This window comes from Rhincodon typus, chromosome 11 (assembly GCF_021869965.1).
Source record: "Rhincodon typus isolate 14 chromosome 11, sRhiTyp1.1, whole genome shotgun sequence".
NCBI lineage: Eukaryota > Metazoa > Chordata > Chondrichthyes > Orectolobiformes > Rhincodontidae > Rhincodon > Rhincodon typus.
The window spans coordinates 57440430-57462689 of NC_063342.1; the positions used below are offsets into that span (position 1 = coordinate 57440430).

At 38.8% G+C, this 22260-nt stretch overlaps 1 protein-coding gene across 2 annotated transcripts in view; it reads left to right on the plus strand.

The window, feature by feature from the left end:
• ltn1 (listerin E3 ubiquitin protein ligase 1) overlaps window positions 1-22260 on the plus strand; it is a 129267-nt gene that overhangs the window by 2045 nt on the left and 104962 nt on the right. For both annotated transcript variants that reach the window (XM_048603365.1, XM_048603366.1), the window contains exons 2-5: window positions 2820-3023; window positions 11521-11619; window positions 17527-17757; window positions 20663-20715. In XM_048603365.1, the coding sequence (XP_048459322.1) occupies window positions 2820-3023; window positions 11521-11619; window positions 17527-17757; window positions 20663-20715 (587 nt within the window). The remainder of the gene's footprint in view (window positions 1-2819; window positions 3024-11520; window positions 11620-17526; window positions 17758-20662; window positions 20716-22260) is intronic.

Below are 22260 nucleotides of genomic sequence, written 5' to 3' on the forward strand. Positions count from 1 at the left end.
CAGAACCGAAACGTCAACTTTCCTGCTCCTCTGATGCTGCTTGGCCTGCTGTGTTCATCCAGCTCTACACCTTGTTATCTAAGCTTTAGGAGTTGCCTGGGAAGGTACAATGAATCAAGTGAGGAGGTATTGGTATTGATGGAGGAGTGGACCAGGTGTCACAAAGGAAGCAATCTGTTTGGTCTGCTGACAGTGGAGGGGAGGAGATGACATTTGATTGTTGTGACCTGCTGAAGATGATGGAAAAGGCAGAGATTGCTTAGGTTGGTGGGGTGGAAAATGTAAACAAGGAGAACCTGGAGACAGTCCAGAGAAAATTCACTAAGTTGATCCTGAGCATGGAGGGATCGTCTCATGAGGAGAGTTTAAATAGGTTTAGCTTGTACGCATTGAAGTTTTAGAACGATGAGATTTCACCTTATTGAAACATGCAAGTTTCTTAGGAGACTTGACAGATAGATATACAAAGGTTGCTTCCCATTGTAGGAGTATCGAGGACCAGAGGGCATAGTCAGGCATTACCAATTTAAGACACAGATGAGGAAAATGGAGTCCTAATGCCATCCTGATGGGGGATGGATATGTAGAGGGATTGCATGCCATGATGAAGAGGAGGTAGTGAGGCCAGGAAACTGTAAATTATGGGATCAACATAATGTATTAGAAGAATCATGTGTAAGTGGGAAGAGACTGGATGAGGTCACAAAAATAGAGTCAATGTGGAAAGAAACAAGTTTAATGAGGCAGGAGCAGACTGAAATAATGAATCTACCAGGGTGGTCCTGTTTGGAGCAAAAACAGAATATCCTGGAAAATCTCAGCAGGTCTGGCAGCATCTGCAGAGAAATCAGAATCAGCATCTCAGGTCCAGTGACCGTTCGTCAGAACACTTGGTAGCCAGGAAAAGGAAAGTTTTTATACAGAAGATAGGGTAAGGGAGAGGGGAGTAAACAATAGGTGCAGATAGAACCCAAAGAGAGTGAAAATCTGTTAGACAGACAAAGGAGTGATTGGAAGTCAGTCTGGTGGAATGAATAGCTGCTAATGGGGACAATTAGTGACTGACAATGGGTAATGTGTGGTAGCAATCCATGTGGTGCCAAGGCCTGGTGTGTGGGGATGGGGGAAAGAACAGGGAAAGGTGCTCAAGCCCTAAAATTGTTGCTATTAAGTCCAGAAGGCTGCAGAGGTTCTAGACTAGATTCTAGTCTACTGTGTTTGATCACAGTGTGGTCACCTGTACTTCGGGGAAACAAAGCGCAGATTGGGTGACCACTTCACAGAACACCTACATTCTGCCTGCAAGAAAATCCCTGAGCTTCCAGTTGCCTGCCGCTTCAAGACTCCACCATGTTCTCTGGCCAACGTCTCTATCTCAGGCTCGCTGCAGTGCTCCAGCAAAGTTCAATGCAAGCTGGAAGAACAGCACCTAAATTTCCGCTTCTGCAACCTTCAGCTCTTAATATTGAGTTCAGCAATTTTAGGGCTTGAGCACAGGGTGACAGGATATACTAGGTAGAGGAGCAGAGACATGAAGGCAGCGTTTTCAGTCTTGTGATGCTAACATTTCTGTACCAGGCCTGGTGCAGTGCCCCAGTGAAGCCTGACACAAGCTGGAGGAACAATGCCTGATTTTTCAGCTTAACCACTTTATAGCCTTCAAGACTGAATGTTGAGCTGAGCAAATTCACAGCGTGAGCACAGTCTTCATTTTGATTACCCTCCTGGCCTCCACCTCATGCTGTCTTGTTTGCTTTCAGTAGAACTGATTTATTTTCTTCTTTTAACATCTACTGTTAATACTGTGAACAATATTCTTCATATATGTCACACCTGCACTACCATTAACATTCCTTTTGCCTTTTACTCTGGACACCCTCACCGTTTCTTCTTCCCCCTTTGTCCAGAGCAGGAAAAAAAACATTTCCAGCCCTCTTCAATTTAGAGTAAGTGTCATACTGGAGTTGAGAAGCATTAACTCTGTTCTCTATCCACAGCTGCTGCCAGACCAGCTGAGTTTCTCCAGCATTACTTGTTTTTATTTTACATCTTCAGCATCCACAGTACTTTGCTCTTATTCCAGTATTCCTGGTGTTTGCCAAGCCTGCACATCCACACAACCCTGTGCTGCAATAAAAGTCATCTCCTTTTACTGACGGTGCTTGGATTCTACTGAAGAATTGCATAGAAACAAAATTGGTTAGACACCTCTTGCGTAATTGCTATATACAGATCTTACGGGTGTAATGCCCCAAAACCAGAAAATAGTTGTGGAACATTGCAATATCTTTTTGTTTTTCAGTGTACCTGTTTTCTGTCTTGAAACCTTCCACATAGATCATCATAGACATAATTATTTCTGCTGATTTCTTTACCACTTTCTGCTTCCAAGGCGTACAAGTTTTCTGGATGCTAACACTAATGTGCTGAACAATTCCAACATTTGTCTGCACTGCAGTCCATTTATTTGTGAATGGTTTTTGTTAAAATTGCCCAACTTACTTCCACGCTACACACCTTCGGCTTGGTAGTAGCCCTCCTTTTCTCTACTGTCTGGAGAAATTGTATCCTGCATTTATAGAATCTCAGATTGGGAACTTGATTGTGCAAAATGTTTCCAAGGCTTAGTGCCACTAGCATTATCGTTGAAACTTTTTGGTGATTCTGTGCGCTACAAATGTTGATGTAGTTTCATTGCAACTTTTTTTTAAATGTTCTCCAGCTGTTTCTCCCCAAGTCAAAATCAGATACCATGCAGTCCTCATTTGACTTCCAAGGAAGTTTGCATAAATTACTTTGAAATGCTTTTTTTTTTACAGCCATCTAGCAGTGGTAAAGCAGCTGAGCTGCTGGCTAAAGACAAGGGAACAGTTCCAGGCTTCATTGGATTTGGAGCCAGCCAGAATGAACTGGGTTATGTTCCTGCAGTCCAAGGATTTGAAGAAGTGGATAGTTTGGTGGATGCTGACTTTCGATTGGTTCTACGCAAAATGTCGAAACGAGATGCAACAACAAAATTAAAAGTATGTTTTGCTGTCATTTTCAGCAGAAGCTCATTTTTGTAGTTGAATTCCTTGTTGGGGAAATTGACTTTGTAAGCCGATTTGTAAAATTCTGTTTGCGGCTGCAGATCAGAAACCTCTTACGGGGGATAGTAGTGGAGTAAGAGATTCTGCTTCTGTTTCCACCATTTTTGTGCTAATACTTTGTTTTATGAGGAGAGCAGTCAATTCAACTGAGTCTATTAATGACAGAATTTATCTGTTCCCTTTTACTGTCCATGATCAGAATGTTTGTTTATACATAAGAGGCATATGTTTTCTTGCCTTCCATTTGAGTGTTCCAACTAAATTATCCGTCTGAAAGTATTTTAAGTTTTAGGGTAAGTTACTACTTCTCCCTCGTTTATCCTGAAAATAACGTGGTATACCTCTTTGGCGAGAAGAAGGCTAAGAGTAGATCTGATTGAGGTTTTCAAAATCATGAGTAGGCTAGACAGAGTAGATAGAGTGGAGCTGTTTTGGCTTGTAAAAGATACAAGAATGAGAGGGCATGGATTTAAAATGATGTGCAAATGAAGCAAGGATGATAGGCAGAAAAACTCTTTCAGGCAGCGAGTTGTTAGGGTATGGAACGTTCTACCTGGAAATGTAATGGAAGCGAGTTCAATTGAAACATACAAGACGGTATTGGATTTTTTGGATAGAATAGTTCACGGAGATAAGGAGGAGAAGGCTGGAGATTGGCACTAAGTAATAGAGCTGGTGGAGGCACAATAGACTGAATGCCCTCCTACTTCGTAATAATTGTGTGTTTCTGTGATTTCAATTGCTTGGCATGTGCGTCCATACATGCTGACACACACAATCAGTGTAGGTACTGATCAAGGTAAACCATGATTGCATCCTGATTTCCTTTGTGGCAGGCAGGTAGTTTCTTAGATGACATTGAAGTTTTAAAGTTGAATTAAAGGTCTGTTGAAGCAAAGAATTCTTAGTTAGATACGAAGCTTCTTGTAGTTGAATTTCCAGAAGGATGGATCTCAGATGAACGTGAAAATTGCAATAGTTTCGAAGCAGTCCTTCGCTCAGCTCGGATCTCCCACTTTGAAGGTATTGTTGATTATTACCTTCATGGTTTGGATGACTTTCAGTGAATTCAGTGGCTTTGTTTGAGGGAATTATATTTGCAAACTCTGTTTTTTGCTCCTATTAAAAGCAGACAACAAAATTGTTCCCTCATCGTGTGACTTCCACACATTTAAAATCCTTTTTTCCCCAAACATGGGATAGTTTGTATGTTGATTGAAATTATCCTGTTTTGGTTTGTTTTGACACCTTGAGAGCTTGAGGCAGTCAAGGTCTTTTGTTTGGATAACCCATTTAATTTGACAATATCCTTTTGGATTAGCTTCAGGAAAGCACATAGATTCAGCATCAGTGTAGATTTTCTTTATTTCCAAGTCATTTCAATCCACAAAAGAAGTCAGATGACCCTTGGATGGCCAACTTTTGTTTAATGTTTCAACAAAGATCTGTAGTTCGGGTTGCAGTTGGAGTTGTTGGTTGGTTCACCGAGCTGACTTGTTTTCATGCAAACGTTTCATCTCCCTTCTAGGTGACATTTTCAGTACTGTGTAGCCTCCATTGAAGCGCTGTTGTTCTGTCCCGGTCTGAATTTATGTGGTCCAGTCTGTCAGGGTGGGCAGTCTTGTTTCCAGTTTTATTCCCCAGCTACGTACCACTACAGTACAAAACAAGAAACAAGATTGCCCACCCTGACAGACCAGACCATATAAAGTCAGACCGGGACAGAACAACAGAGTTTCAACGGAGGCTACACAGCATTGACGATGTTACCTAGATGGAAGACGAAACGTTTGTATGAAAACCAGTCAGCTCGGCGAACCAACCAACAACTCTGGCCATCTTTTGTGTTCAGTTTTAATATATCAAGATTTATTTTGAAGTTCAGATTCTACTGGGACACTATACTACCAGGATAGTGATATGAACGAGAATCACTGGGGAGGCGATGACCTAGTGGTATTTTGCTGGATTGTTAATCCAGAGACTAGACAACATTCTGGGGACCCAGGTTCGAATCCTGCCATGGCAGATGGTGGAATTTGAATTCAATAAATATCTGGAATTAAGAATCTAATGATGACCGTGAATCCATTGTTGGTTGTTGGAAAAACCCATCTGGTTCACTAATGTCCTTTAGGGAAGGAAACTGCCAACCTTACCTGGTCTGGCCTTCATGTGACTCCAGACCCACAGCAGTGTGATTGACTCTTAACTGCCCTCTGGGCAATAAATGCTGCCTAGCCAGCGACGCCCTCATCCCATGAATGAATAAAGAAGAAAAAAAGTTTAACTCATTCCTTATTACGGTTGTGGTGGAAGTATTATCCCAAGCAAGTGTTTTGGAATTTGGGCTCTTGTATTTTGATTGAGAGTTTTGTTTTGTGTATCTCGGTACCTTTATTTTTAATAGTTGGTAAGTGTTTTGTAATAAAACTTCAATTTTAAATTGACCAGCACTTATAAAGAAAATAATATTTGAGAGAAATTAGAAATTAGATGCTTTTATTGACAAATGTTGTTTTAATTGCAAATAAAATGTTATAATTTTTCTTATTTGTTTTCAATAAATTATATGAACAAAATGAGTACTGTGCCCTGTATTCAATTGTAAAAATTCAGTATGCTGAATTTTGATTAACTAGACACTACAGTTTCTAACATGTTTGAAACATCCCAGTCTTGCCATCCTGTTATGATCCAATAGACCAAAATATTTTTAAAAAGGAATTCAAACTTTTAATTAGTAACCGAAAGGCTGATACTTCAAGGTTTCATATATTAAGATGTTTATTGTAACAGTCTCAAAATACGATTGAGTAAATGCTACCTTTGTAAACAACTTGCATTTCAATCTGCAGAGTGGATAACCCTTCCTTCTTTCAGTTTGGCTGAAAGAACATTCTTCACAGGCATGCTTCACAACATCCTTTGTGTAGACGTACAATTTTCTCAGATTTATTCCAAAATGGTTCTTAGCTCCCAGAGCTGGTAATTTACAATCTTAGTCTTTTACAGTGAGGTGACTCTTTCAACTTTGTTTTAATCCCTGCTGATTTGGTCTTTTCAATGTAAACACAAGCTCCTACCTGTACCCTTGCATAGTGAGCGATTAGATCATTTTTGTCCTCTAGTTACTCCTTTGTACCTGATCCAAGTAAACTTAAAAAGTGATGTTCTCACTAAGCCTGGCTTTTTCTGCATCCTTTCTCTTGACGATGTGAATCACATAGGCCTTGTGTCAAGGCAGAAATGCTAATTATCTGTGAATGATAGCTCAACTCCCTTTTATCTTCAGACTAAAATGGCAGTTAAAATAAACTGCTAGTGATCTAACATTCTCAACATTCTTTTGGGACTTTGGAAACTCATAGACTCTGCTGTTAACACACAGGTTACTACAATTGTCTCCAAGTCTAAATAACTTGGCACTCTTTTCCCAGTAAAATAATCTAAGTGTTCCTTTGCTAACAATCAAAGCACCAGACTCACTGTCAGGCAGATGTCCGAACAGGTCATGGGGCCCCCTTTCATTTGACTCTAAATCTAAAACTATTACTATTTTTGACATTTCTTCATGTGACTGAAGGTAGTTATATGACCCTCTCTTCCCCCACTCCTCTTGTCCTCCTTCACCCCCATCTTCCTAAATAAACAATCTTGGAAAAAGCAAAGACTTCAGTGCAACCTCATTGTGCTCACTGGACTAACAAGCATAATTAATAGTATTAATTAAAATTGAGAAGAAACAAAGCTAAATCCGAGCTTAGTGCAATAACAAAACTACATGTTTCAGAGGATTGATGATGCTCTGTGATTGAAGGTAGTCTGTGATTTTCGTCTTGCCTATTATAAATTTGATGTCATAATGAGTGTTTCTGTATATTCCTGCTATAGGAGTTTGCATACGCTTAATTCTGGACACCTATTACAAAATTGTACAAACCACTTGGCAGTAATGCCAATACTAATACATTTTTGTGTAGTGAAATGTTAGTTACTATTCTAGCATACTGAATTTTGAGATTCTTACTGATGTAGATTATTCTGATGTCAAAAGTGAAATCCAAACAACTATAAAAGAGAAAAGGTGTTTGACATTATTTGCAAAGGTGCTATCAAACTAATACATATTTAATACATTTTTTAAAAAACTTTGGTCAATATTGGAGGTGGTCTGCAAAGTGGTCACCCAGTCCGCATTGGTGTCTGTCTTCCAGATTTTGAGCAGAGAATAGAATATGCTATAGTAAAAGAATCACTGCAGAGTTAAGCTGCTGGGGGCATGGACAGTGAGAGGAACTAAATGAGCTAATACTGCATCTCCTGAGTTTGTATGGAAAGGGGAAGTGATGTTGGGTTTGAGGGATAGTCAGTTCTTTGTGGAGGGAATGTTTCTTCCCTTGTGCTGAAAGGAGATATGCGGGGAAGATGGGTTTGGTGATGGCAATACATGGAAGTTGGTGGAATTGGAGGAAAATTATTCATTGATTACGAAAGATGAAAAAGTGGAAGGTGAGGACAAGCACTATCAATGTTCTCGAAGCTGAGAGAAGGAGTGAGAGCAGAAATATGTGAAATAGAATGAACAACTGAGAGCCCTGTCAGCTGTAGTGTAGGAGGAGATCCCTTGGTTGAGGGAAAAAGGAATGCATAACAAAAGACATGGTATGCAACGTTGCATCATCAGAATAGATGTAAGTGGGAGAATGAAATGGAGTCCTTGCAGAAGTGGTATAAGAAAGTATGGTGACGGTAGCTATTGAAGTCAGTGGTCTTAATAATGAATGTGCGTTCATAGCCTATTACAAGAAGTTGAGACACAGAAATAGAAAAGAAGGTCATGGTTGGAGCTGGGCCAAGTAAAGGTGAGGGGAATGTGAAATTGGAACCAAAGTTTATGAAATTTCCAACTCTGGGTGAGAACAGGAAATGGCATAAATGTTCCACATATTCCACAACAGGGTAGGCATAGCAAAGACCCATATGGGTAAGAATGGTATCATCTTTTATTTGGAAGAAATTATTGGAATTAAAGGAGAACTTGCTTCCTCTGAATCACAAAGCTTTGCATTGGTTTCTATTGTAGCACCTACCCCACCCCCCACCCCCAACGTTTCACTTACTTAAAACCTGTTATATCTCTAATGTTACCTTGTTCTGATTAAGGGTCTTTGACTTGAAACATTAATTCTGTTTCTCACTCCACTAATGCTGCTTGATGTGCTGAGCATTTTCTGTTTATATTTCTGCTTTTCAATGTCCACAGTATTTTGCTTTTGCCTCATAAAAGATGTATTGTCCTTGGAAAGGTATACAGTGCAAATCCACCAAAATGATAACAGGATGTAAAAAGATTAAATAATGAGGAGAGGTTGATCAAATGGAAGTGTTTAATGATTCAATACATACAGAGAAGCTGGGTATAATCTTAAAATCAGCACTTTGCCACTTACAAGGGAAATATGGAAACACTTTATTGTGCAGAGTGGAAAATAAATATGGACTCCACTTCCCCAAGAAACTGGATCAATTGACATAACCAGTATGAAGGTTGACAGATTTTTAAAAAGGGTATCAAATAATATTGAACAAAAACAGTTGGAGTTGATGTACAGATCACCCGTGAGCTAATTGATTGGCACAATCAGCTCAGAGCTGAATAGCCTATGTCTGTCCTCGTGTAGCTAAATGTGCAGTTGTATCTTCTCATTCAAAAAGTTTCATCTTTATTAGTACACTACTTATTGCCTGAGCTAAGTATCTGGAATGTGCCTTGAAACCATGAGAAAGGTAGCGGGAAGCATTCTCCTGCCAAGTCAAACGGCCACAAGCAGGGATCAAACTTGCTGTGTTTTGATTGGTATGACTGAATTACAGATAGCAGACCTTTTTTTTTCTAAACAAACTGATGAACTGCTGGACTATTTTACCAGGTAACATTGAATTTTGGATGTGAACTTTCAGTCCAACTGATTGTCAGACTTGGTTTTTTTTTATGGCTCTGACGCTCCTGAATTAGAAAATTGGGGGTTCAATGTATTCTTCAATTACTTAAGCATGTTTTCTAGACACTGAAGGAATGCTGCACTTGTTCACATGAAGAGTTAAACTGAGAATTGTCTGCTCATTCAGGTGGATGTAAAAGATCTTGTAGCATTGTTAGTGGAAGAGTAAGTGACTGCCTTGAACAATACTTATCCTTCAACCCACCTCCCTTAAAAGTCATAGATTATTGAGGTTGGTTGGCTCGCCGAGCTGGTTTGTTGTTCCGCAGACGTTTCGTTATCATGCTCGGTAACATCCTCACTGCAGCCTCTGATGAAGCGTCGGTGTGTTTTCCCGCCTGGATTTTAAACTCTGGGGTCCGTTGCGATGGATTGCCTCACTTCTGGGTTTCCTCCGTAGTGGAATGTATATGGGGTCGAGTTCAATGTGTTTATTAATAGCCTGCTTCGTGGAGTGGCATGCTTCCAGGAATTCTCGTGCTTGTCTTTGCCTAGCCTGTCCCAGGATCTTGGTGTTGTCCCAGTCGAAGTCGTGGTTCTCCTTGTCCATGTGGATTGAGATGAGTGAGTATTGGTAGTGTCTTTTTGTAGCCAGTTGGTGTTCATGTACTCTTGTTGTTAGTTTCCTTCATGTTTGTCCAATGTAGTGTTTCTCGCAGTATCTGCAGGGGATCTTGTAGATGACATTGTCATCTCAATCCACATGGACAGGGAGAACCACGACTTCGACTGGGACAACACCAAGATCCTGGGACAGGCTAGGCAGAGACAAGCACGAGAATTCCTGGAAGCATGCCACTCCACGAAGCAGGCTATTAATAAACACATTGAACTCGAACCCATATACATACCACAATGGAGGAAACCCAGAAGTGAGGCAATCCATCGCAACGGACCCCAGAGTTTAAAAGCCAGGCGGGAAAACACACCGACGCTTCATCAGAGGCTGCACTGAGGATGTTACCGAGCACGGTAACGAAACGTCTGCGGAACAACAAACCAGCTTGGCAAGCCAACCAACCTCAACACCCACAACCCGAGCTACAAATCTACTCCAAAACCTTAGAGTCATAGATTATTTTGCTACTTATTTCATTGCTTTTTTGGGGACCTGCTTTTTGCCATGAGTTCCAACATTTCAAAAGTAACCTCAGTTTAAAAAGTGAACTTCACACATCAAAGCAATGTCTTGAGGCTGTTTTTTTAAAAAAATGCAATTCTTTCATATAGCAAATTTGATTTAACTGGCACTCAGCCCAGTAAATCAATCAAACCAACCTTCCATCTTTCCTGCTGCCTCAGGAAAGAAACCAGCAAAGACCCCTCCCACCTTGGTGTTATACTCTCTTCCACTTTCTTTCGTCGGGTAGAAGATATAAAAGTTTGAATATATGTACGAACAGATTCAAGACAGCTTCTTCCCCAATGTTATCGGACATTTGAACGGACCTCTCAAATGTTAATGTTGATTTTTCTCTCTCTGCACCTTCTCTGTGGCTGTAACACAGTATTCTGCACTCTGATGTGCTACCCTGAATCACTTTGTTTGGTATGATCTGCCTGCATAGCATGCAGAACAACACTTTTCACTGTATCTCGATATATGTGACAACAATAAATTTAACTTAAACTCATCTGATAAATAGGGAAAAATTATATCTCTCATAATGTGAAAAGCTTATTGTGTAATTCTGTCCAGTTACAGTTTTTTAAGATTTATTTACCTCAATGTAAATATACTTGTTCAATCAACATACAAAGTATCAACAGTTGATACAATTTCAAGTCAATTTCTCCACAAATAGTGCAACCTATTGCAATGTCCAAGTAGTCATTTGAGGGTGTGAGTGAGAAGACTTTTAGCTAGAAGCAAAGTTACATTATAATGTAAGTGTTTTATGCTGAAAATAAAATATAACAGTGATCGGTTATACTCCCTGCATTTTGTTTTTATTACTTAGTGTGTGTTTTTATGTTGATTATGTGCCTTTTGATTATCCAGAATATTTGATTACACTCCTGGTCCCATAGGTTCTGATTAATAAAACGTTTGCTTTTCATTAAATTTCATTTTCTGTGATACATTTTGAACCTTGAATGACACATTGAATACTACAACATTGCTATATTTAATTGCCTGGTTTAGCTTGTCTTAGTCATCAATGTAGACTAATTATGTAATTGTAAGTTAAGCTCTCTGTTTCAAGCTACACTAAGATTACTGGTTAGCCAGATTTTTAGAAATGCACCCTACAATATGTAGAATTCAGTTAAATGCTAAGTGTGAAATTGTATTTGACAAAGTACTTATTGCATGAATGTTATTGTTTGGAATTAAGAAATTATCTTGCTTTTTTCAGTGCGATGTTGGTTTCATTTTTCACTGCTCAAATTGCTCACTAAATTTTCACTCACTTTCTTCTAAGGCTGTACAAGAGTTTGGGACAATGTGCAAAGAGAAACACCTTGAGAATATTAAAGGAGTTCTTCCTTATTGGTCAAGAATTTACTGCAAAATTTCTTTGGTAAGCTTCAGTATGCTAATGTTTAAACCGATTGGACGCAAGCAAATAAATCAAATCTACAGTGCACAGAATTGAGACATTGGTCTAGCATTTACAAGGAAGCAAAGAAGGTATGGCAATGTGAAGGAAACCAGCAAAGCCAATGATGCAGACTTTCTTCTGTATTTAAATGGCAACTTCTCGTCAAAATCTGATTTCACTTCAATTTCAGGCCTTGCAATAGTCCAGTCAGCTGTTGAGTGGGAAAACCAGCAGCAAGTGACTGTGGCCATTGACCCTTTGGGACAGTTCAGTTCTGGACATTTGCAACGGAGGGGAGTGAGAATTTGGGCTGGGGAGGAGAAAGACCATGGATGGAGGGAGGTCACATGAGATTTGGGCTTGGAAAGGGGTGTTTGGCAGAGAGAGAGAGACCAAAGCTTGAAGCTTTCCCTTTTTCTTTGCTTCACAGGGAAGCCAGGTAGCAACTGTTAAATTGACTTGCATTGAACTGTTGGAATCTGACAGAAATATGTTAATGAAGTGACTCATCTGTCCGTTGTGAATTTTTCATTCAATATAATGCCTGCTGTTGTAAAGCTATTGAAGGATTTATGCACAGCCAGGTTGAGAATAGATTCCCCATTTTAAAGCCTTAACCACCTCTGCAGCCTGTTGTTAGATTGAATGGTGTGTGGGAAGCGAGGAAAGCATGACAGGGGCAATATGGAGTACCATTAATATTGCAGTCATTGAGTCTGCAAATCAATAACATTATTTTTTAATAGAAGCAAGACAAATCATTTTTTAATATTATCATAGTTCATATCCACTGCAAAAAGGATTGTTATAATCCCAATTCAAGAACATTAACTATATTGTTCCTCTTTTCAAATATGTTACTCATGTTACATTTCTCAATATTTGTTAAATTTAATTGTAGCCCTCATCATTGAGGTCATCAGACTGTCTCAATTTGAGCATGATGTTTACTCACTGTTGTGAATTTCTGCCATGGTTTTCACGACTGAACAAGAATCTGATTGTAGGTACTTATTAGCCACTTAAGTACTGTGGCATATCAGGATTCCACAACATAACTACATATATATAACAACAATTTCTGTAACTTTGGAAATATAGCTTTTTGTTAAAGACCATTAACCAAACGCTGTCTAGTTACAAAAGCGACACTATGAAATTTATTATTTTCATTACGGATCAAACTGTTTTAAATTTTCAGAGCTTAAATTTTCCGCAATTCTGTTGAGTCTGTTGGATATAGATATTTGTATCTAAAATAAATCTGTTTTAATGTGATTTCAACTCTCATTGGATTTAATTTATTGGAAAGAAGGCTCTTCTTAATTTTCTTCATTTGAGTTTATTTTGGTGTGAATTTTTAAACCATTTCCATGTCTTTTTTGTGTCCTAATGCTTTCAGTCTTCCATTTCTTCTGGTCTAAATGCCTTTCTTTCAGTTGACATTCTGTCCCCCTTTCCCTGTAAATAACTGTCATCCTGTCATTGTATAGATAGTTGATATGTTTTTCAGCTTCCACCAATATTACTATCAAAGACTGTATCCTTCTTTGGTTCAATAATATTCACATCTACACAATTGTATGCTCACAACACCAACAGCGAGTTTGAAAACTACCACTTCTCCAAGATTGACACTTAGATTTTCAATAAACTTTAAAACCATTTTGGCAGATTCAGTGTTGTATTTTTACAAATTAATACATTAATAGTCTGTCTTTTTCTTTATACAAATAGGGATGTCCCCTTTAAAAATGATTGGTTTTTGTTCCTTTATTTAACAATTTCAAACTATGCCTCATTCATTTTTCATGTGCATGAACAAAGACCTGCTGCCAGAACCTTGCTATTGAGCCAGTTATAAGGAGATGCATGACTATGCTTGCAATAATTCACTCAGGCTGTGTTTGTTACTGTGTTTTTGTTCAAACATCCTTCAAACATTCTCTTTCTAAATTGGGAATTTCTTTCATAATATGCAGCTCATGAGAACATGACAAGTAGAAAGCCATGACCATATCTTGCTGCTCCTCTTAATAACTCTCTGTGAAAAATGACTCTCACTTCCTCTTTCATTCTTCTAGGTTGAACCCTCTGCTTGTGCCTTCTTGTAACATTTTACACATTCACCCAGAAGAGATTTTTGTTTTAATTTTTATTACCATTATATGGTCAGGTTACTTTAAGAGATTAAAATGTAGAGTAGGACATATCAGTCAGAATGCTGTTGAGATTGGACCAAGTTAAGGGTACTTTCATATTGTCTCAAAACTAATAGATTATGAGAATGTGTTGGAACAGTTCAGACCCTGTTGCTAAAATTGGCTTTCCTTCATTATATATGGCTCAGGGATTTTGCAGAACTGGTATTGTAATTGCCTTGATCTCCCACAGAAAGGAGGTTTGAATTTAGATTTTACACTAGCCTCAGAGTTATGGAGGAACATAGGTGATGCAAATATGGTGCAATCAGAAATCTGGCAGTCTGATCAACTGGAGAAAGGCTGAGGAAACTTACAACAGCGGAAAAAAAAATGTTTGCGCTTATTAGTTCATGGAATCCTAATTGAGTTTAGCCCGTAACTAAGAAAACAGATTTGTGGCTTCTTATTTTTCATGGCAATTGGTACGACATGAAATAGACATTTCTCACTGGTTGTTCATTCACCCACTTAATGTAAAATGAACCAGTTTGTGGATTGTCCTTAGCTCACTCAAATACTTTTCAATTTGTCTCTGAAAAGGTTAAGGGAAAGTGTGTGCCAATGAAAGGGGAAATGGAGTTTTTATTGTACACAAGTAATCTATGATGAAGATCCCAACCAGGGATTAAAATAATTTCTTTTCAAGGGCTACTTTTTTGATTTGCAGGGGCTACGTTTTCATTCTCACTAGTTCATTTGTTAGATGATGCGGTCACATTATCTTATGTATTAATGTTCATATTTGGACTTGCATTGAACAGAAGTAGCATAATTCCGCAGTTGACTTTCCATTAAACTTAAAGCCACAACATTAGTTTCTTAGTACAGTATTTAAATTGGTACAAGACAACAGGCATAAATTAACAAATTTTCTCTCTAAATAGCTGACATTTCTGACTCACAAAAAGCGTCATGCTAAACGCATCTTCAGGAAACTGGTCAGGTCACAGCTTCTATGGCAGCTGCTCAAAGCTGTATCATTTTAATCAGGCAGTTATAACCCCATTAACTCCGTTGGATCTCCAACTCAAATTTAACAACTGGCACACTGTTCTTTGCAATAGGATCCAATTTTTTGTCCAACTATCGTAGCTAGTGAAACAAGGTTAATTTATATTAAAGATTCCACAGAGGTTCATTACTTCAATAATTCCAAATTTTATTGGATCCTAGTTAGCTGAGCATTCCTTTCTTGATAGATTTAAAATTGTTGTTTCTGCATTGCAGCCTCTTTTTCACATCTTGTACCTCTTACAGTCTCCTACCCCACTCTGCAGCCCCCCACTCCCTTCAAGCCTTGTTCCTCCTTCCACCCCTATCTGTCTTGCAGCCTCCTTTTACCCTCTACATTCTATGCCACCTTTTCTCTCCAACCCTCTTGCAGCCTCCTTTTCCTCTTCCACACTGAACCTAGTAGACAAAACTCCTGGACTCCACAAAAGATTCTTTCCCACCGCAGCTAAATGCAGCTCTCTGTCCTCGCCTTGGGAAAAGGTGTCATGTAGCTCCCCATCCTGACCTGAGCAAAAAGCACACTCAACTCACTAGTGAACCTATTAGTAACTAGCGTGAGGGAGAACCTGCCCTTATTGGGATGACTGGTTGGTCACCATTTCCTTCTATTGTATTTGCAGAGTTACATTCCTTTGGTTGTCATGAGTGAAATTTTGCGAGTATTTTGGGACCTTTTGTGAGTGGATTCACCTGCTCCCTCTGTGTATTTTGAGCATTGATCCCGACATCATGTTAATATTTAACAAGATATTGAGCAGGAACAAAGACAGAAGTTGCTGGAAAAGCTCACCAGGTCTGGCAGCATCTGTGAAGAAAAAATCAGAGTTAACATTTCGGGTCCCTTCCTCAAAACTTCACAGACCCGAAACGTTAGCTGTGATTTTTTTCTTCACAGATGCTGCCAGACCTGCCGAACTTTTCCAGCAACTTCTGTTTTTGTTCCTGATTTACAGCGTCTGCAGTTCTTTCGGTTTTTATTTAAGATATTGGGCAGTTTCAGTGCTCCCCTGATCTGTGGAATGTGATGTTCAGTAATGTTGAATTGTAGACATTAGTAAATAGAACATTGAGCTGAACAGTTTCCCAAAATGCTTCTCATCTGAGACAGTGTTGATTGGAGTAGGATTCATTATGTTTTTTCTAATTATAGTAGTCCCAGAACCCCCACAAATTGAAGCTAGAAAATCCACATTCGTTTGCAAGGAATTCTTTACCTCAGTGATTTGAAGTTTTCTTGGATCTCTATTAGATATTTCATTAATCATGTAAAACTGTTGTCTCTCTTTTTCTCTTTCGCTTTCCTCCAATCCTCTCTTGCAAGGTCCTTCACATCCCTTGCAGCACTTTTTCCCTAACCTCTCACTATTATCCTTTGCACCCCCCCTTTTTGCATTAAAATGCTAGCCCTTCTCTGATCCTGTGAAAAGAGCCCCAATTTCCATGTCTTTTTTCGTGACTGCAACCTTTCACTCTTGGTATCACATTTGAAAATCTTCACTGTATCTTCTCCGTGGCTGTAATATCTTCCACATAATAAGATGTCAATAGTTGTATTCCAACATTACTTATATTCAATGTTCTAGGCACGATACCCAGGATTCATTTGCGGGCACTTACAATTTAAAAGATTTATGCTACTGCTACTTATTATCTTTCTGTCATCACTATAAGAATTATAACTGCCACAGTTAAGGCCATTTTGAAATTGACCGTGTTCTGTAAAGGTAATTTTGCTTAAAATGCTGACATTTTCGACATGCATTGTGCATTCCAAAATCAAGATTTGCTAAATTCTAGTAGAAAGTTCCCTTGGAATACAATTTTTGCTGCTTTGCTGATTGATTCAAATGAGTAATGTGTCTGCTCTCTTAGTGGATCTGGTTTAAAAAGTGAAAAGTCCAAAATGAGGGGAGTGAAAAGTCAGAGGCAGATAATACTGCATGGGCATCTTGTATAATTTTATCATATTTGGTTACTTCTATTTTTCAACACTTAAATTTGACCCATTACTTTTCTGCCTTCCCATTTTCTTCAGAAAGTATAGACTTGTTATGCTGATACTCTTCCATTGGTGTCTGCCAGTTTTTAACACTTGTGTTCAATAGCAAGAATTTCCACTTAAATATTGGATGTGTTTAACTTTGGGTATCATGGTTCAGTCTAATCCTGACATTGACATTGCATTTTTGCAACAGCTATACCAAGGTAGTTATCAAAAGTGACAGTCTTGAATGATTTCTGCCCGAGCTAAAACTGGCTGCTGAGGCCAATTAAAATGTCAATTGAGTACCCTTCATAAACCACAAGTTATATGTGGGATGCTTCTCCTTTGTGTGGATCAGTTGCCTACTGAATAAACTTCCTGACCTATTGAGAGGGGTGCAGGGGAAGGAAATTGTTCAATTAATAGCACCACTTCTATTAATATTTTCATCTGTTATGTTTTCGGTTGGTTCATGAAGTGTAGTTTAAATGTTTTATAATGTCCAAGTGTAGTAAATGCATACTAAAAGTTAGCTAAAGACTAAGATGCAGAAGAAGCATTTAATCTTTTATTGCTTACTGCCAACCTTCATTCGTTGTTCATGAATAACATAGGGGAAATCCTTATATTTGTTAATGACAGATTATTTTCATTGCTAATTCCCTCCTCCCAACCCTACTCCAGGATCATGATCGTCGGGTTCGAGAAGCAGTACAGCAGGCATTTGAAATACTTGTCCTTCAAGTGAAGCGGAACTTAGCACCTTATTTAAAGATTATTATGGGACACTGGCTTGTTGCTCAGTGTGATACCTACAATCCAGCAGCCTCAGCAGCAAAAGTAGCATTTCAAGTTGCATTTCCACTGAACAAACAGCCAGAGGCTGTGGCTTTTTGTAAAGAAGAAATTATGAATGTAAGTTTTTTTTCAAAAGATCTTTCTCACTGGTACTTTGAATAATTATGAAAAGTTGTATTACTTTTAAAATTTGTTTAAATTTGCCGTATAATTTAGCCAGAATTATGAGCTTGAAGTTTTATAATTCCTTTTCTGAGTAGCTCCAACTTTCTACCGCAGGTCAGTGATTTTCTGGTTTTGTTGTATCATGTTATCAACTATCACTGTTTACCAGCTGTTCATACTCGTTGCTCATTTTTACTTGATTCTAGTGGATACTGTATGAACAAAGCCATTAATGTAGCATAATTGACCTAACTATTGAACGAGGACGTAGCATTTGCCCTTTTCATCCATCCCAAAATTAGATTAACAATTCCGTAATGATAAACAGGGTGGTGTGCTGTGGAGGGAGTGGGGCAACAGCACTAGATTGTGCAGTGATCTAGCATACTGTGTTTAATTTCTGGTACATGTGTTTCAATTCAACACATACTGGTGGGATGAAAGCCTTCTTTCTCTTTTGGCTGGCAAGGTCTGGTACAAAAAGGGTTTGTGTACTGACAACTTAAGGTCCTGTGGGTGTGATTCACAAATTGGTCCTAAGTTATGAATCTTAGGGAGACTGGAAAGGGAAAATTAAAAACAAAAATAACTTCATTGTAGCAGACTGTTCTAACGTGGTTCAGTTAATGGCACATTCTAATGACAGCAAGAATTTTTATGACCATCGAAGAGTACTGTGGCTGACATGAAAGCAAAAAATGCTGACATATTACAAAAGTTAGAAAATACTCTATTCCGCGAACTGATACGCTTTATAAAAATCTCAAATATTTTTAGATCTTCTGATTAAATTCGACATTGTTTTGTATTAAATAAATGTAATTTTGCTTGACATAAAACTGTTTGCTCTTTTTCTAGTTTCACTTTTAGTTAAGTTTTGAGCAGCAAACCAAAAGCCGTGAAAGCATTTGATTCCAGTGCCATCTGTAGGCAAAACTATACTTTACAGGAAACACCAATTGACAACAAGCCAAATATTCCAATGACCAGATTGTTGTTGGAATAACGTTTCTGTTGGTATTGTAAGGTATAGAAGCAGAATTAGGCCATTTGGCCCATGGAGCCTGCTCCACCATTCGATCATGGCTGACATATTTCTCAACTCCGTTCTCCTGCCTTCTCCCTACAACATTTGATCCCCCTACTAATCGAGCCTCTATCTATCTCTGCCTTAAATACAGCCAATAACTTTGCTTCCACAGCCTTCTGCAGCAATGACTTCCATAGATTCACACTCTCTGGAGGAAGAAATTCTTCTTCTCAGTTCTAAAGGGTCATCCCTTCACTCTGAGGTGGTACCCTCAGGTCCTAGTCTCTCCTGCTAGTGGAAACATCTCCACATTCACTCTATCCAGGCCTCTCCGTATTCAGTAAGTTTCATTGAGATCCCACCACATCATGGGATTCCTGATAGCTGATTTCATGGGAATTCTCAGGAAATTGAATTTGCCAATGGGCAATTCCTCTGTGTCTGGAATCCTCCAAAAAAGCCCCTTAATGTCAGAGAATTCAAAGAGTTCCAACTCCATTTAAAAGTAACAAGGAATTGTTAGAGGATTAAGAACCTACTCCTACTCCTGGGTAGCTAACCTGGTTAACCCCTGACTAACGACTGACATTCCACGGAACATGACCTTGCTAGAGATAACACTCCCCATCCTTCCCTGCTGGGCTGGCAACCCATCCCCATGCTCCAAGCCCACCTAATCCTGCCAAAAATGAGTCCCACCTCCAACCCTGATGAACCCAACAAACTCTGTCCCAGGCCCAACACTCTTCCTGACCCCTGACCTACCTTAAAGACTTGCACTGAACTGATACCCTAACTGCTCATTCACATGGCACAATACTCAGTTGGCACACAACCACTTTTTTACACATTGTCTACCCTACACCCTCACTTACCTTACAGTTAACTTCCCTCAGTCATTGTCAAAATGCATTTAACCCCTGAAATACAAATGTTGTAAAAAACAGGATATGTTCTAGGACTGTATCACTGTTCTTGAACTGATTAAATTTCTCTTTGGTGTCTCTGGGTGAATATATTGGTGGCAAACAAGACAGAAAGAATCTTTGCTGGAAAAATTGCCAACAGTTAAGTGGGTGACTTTAGAGAGAATTGCCGTTGGTTAAATCTGTTCCAATCTGTGCCAGTAAATCATCAACAATTGCATTCTTTTAGTAACTTTAACATAGAAAAAAACATCCCAAGGCATTTCAGCAATGCAATTCAATTCGATCAAAGTGGATGCTGAGACCAAAAAAGGACCAGTTTTTTCATATCTTCTTCATTTACTGCAATATATACTCAGTTTATTAACTAAGAATTAGGATCTATTCAATGAGGAGGTCTTTGCTAGCAGTTTATGACTTATTAAGCTTAAGCTAGTTTCCCCCCCCCCCCCCCTCCACTTGAGAAAATGTTTGTTGCTTCTCCATTTGGTGAATAACCAGTCTGAATGAGAGCAAACTTCTATCTTGTGAATTGTACAGTAATGGCCTATGCTGCTGGACTACATAATGATGCTACTTTTAAATGTGAAGTAGAACTGGATTCTTCTTACACATTTGTATTATTGTGTAATGACTATACACAATTGATCAAGCCTACCAATGTGAAAATGATTAGTTAACATGAATAGAAATTCTCATTAGGTTGTGCATTTTCTGTTCATTTCCACCTAGCTAGTTCAATTGATGGTGTCATCAGGGCATGATATTTCAGAATAAAAATGCAATGGAATTTCATGTTTTAAATACTATGTTGAAGTGTATGTACATTTTAGCAGTTATAAGGAAATCTATTTAAATTTATTTGGAAGAATGTTACAGCTGGTATTATTTTGTTTCACAGATCATATATGATTTCATCATGAAGGAAACTCCAGAGACCCTCAGTGATCCACAGTAGGTTATTTGGCTTGGAGACAGTTTACATGAAAGTACTTAGGAGTTTGACAATAATGACGTTAATGATGTATCCTGACATTTGAACAGTCTTCCGGATGCACCAAATTCAGTTATTGTGATTTAAAATACAACTTGACCATAATTTCAATGTTATTCATGCTGAAGCAACTGCTACGTATATAATTATATGCTAAATACATATACTCGAACATTGCAGAACTATATTTGCACATGAGAATCACCTACAGACTATCCATCTTGTGTTTAACCCTAATAGTTCATCTTGTAACTGTAATGTCTTGGCAGACTCACTGTATGGGAGGGCATTGGAAGAGGCAGGGCAGTTTGTGAAGTTTAGCTGGCTGGGAAAAGAGCACCGAGAAAACAGAGGTCAGCAAATTCTGCATCTGCTGAAGCCACTGTTTTTGTCTGCACCAAATATAGCAGAGACTGCCATGCAGCGGTAAGCCTCCTGAGCCTCCCCAAGGCGTAAATCTTTTCAAACAGAAACCTGCTAAAGAAAATGTAGTGGTATATCCAAGCAATTATCTTTTCAGCTGTGAGGTTATTAATTATTCTGTTGATAAGGTGAAGCAAGGATGTTTTATATCTTTGACTGTTTTGGAGACTTCAGTGTGTGTCATTAAAATTAACCTGCGAGCACCACTACTGACCAAGTTAGTTGATACATGCATATATCTGCTGGACTGGGAGTAGGAGGCTGTATGAATATTCCTGTTCTCAAAGATGCAGGAATCCGGCATACCAGTGCAAAGTACAAATAAAGCAAGTATCTTCAGCCAGAAGTCCTGGCTGAATTATCCATCTCTGCCTACTCCTGAGGCCCCCAGTGTCACAAATGTCAATCTTGATTTAATTTAATTCATTCCACAAGGTGTGAAGAAGCAGTTGGAGGCATTGGATATTACAGAAGCTACAGGCCCTTATAATATCCCAGCAATAGTACTGAAAACTTATGTTCCAGAACTGGCCATGCATCTAGTCAATCTGTTCCAATATAACTATAACATCATGGAAAAACTTGCCAAAGTATGTCCAGTCCACAACAAGCAAGACAAATCCAACCCTTCCGATTATTACCCCAACAGTGTCCTCTCAGCCATCAGTAAAATGATGGAAAGTCATGTGGACTATTTTGATCTCTTTACTTAAGAATGGATACACTTGCTCTGGAAGCAGTTCAGAAAAGGTTCACTTGGTCGATTCCTGAGATGAAGGGTCACCTTATGAAGAAAGGTTGAGCACATTTGGGCTTATACTTTATGAGAATGAGAGGTGATGTTTTTGAACATACAGGAATGGATTTTCCTATAACCAAACAGATGTTATGTCAATATAGATAGGAGTTGTGCATGGAGACCTGCAGAATCTCCATCATAACACAAAGTAATTGTCAGGAAATTAAATTTTCTCTTGGGCAGATGGAGCCCTCTGAAAATCTTCATATAAATCAGAGACATCAACAGGTTCCTGTGCACTTAGGTAAAATAGGAAAAGTTAAATACATAGTCTAACTCCTAA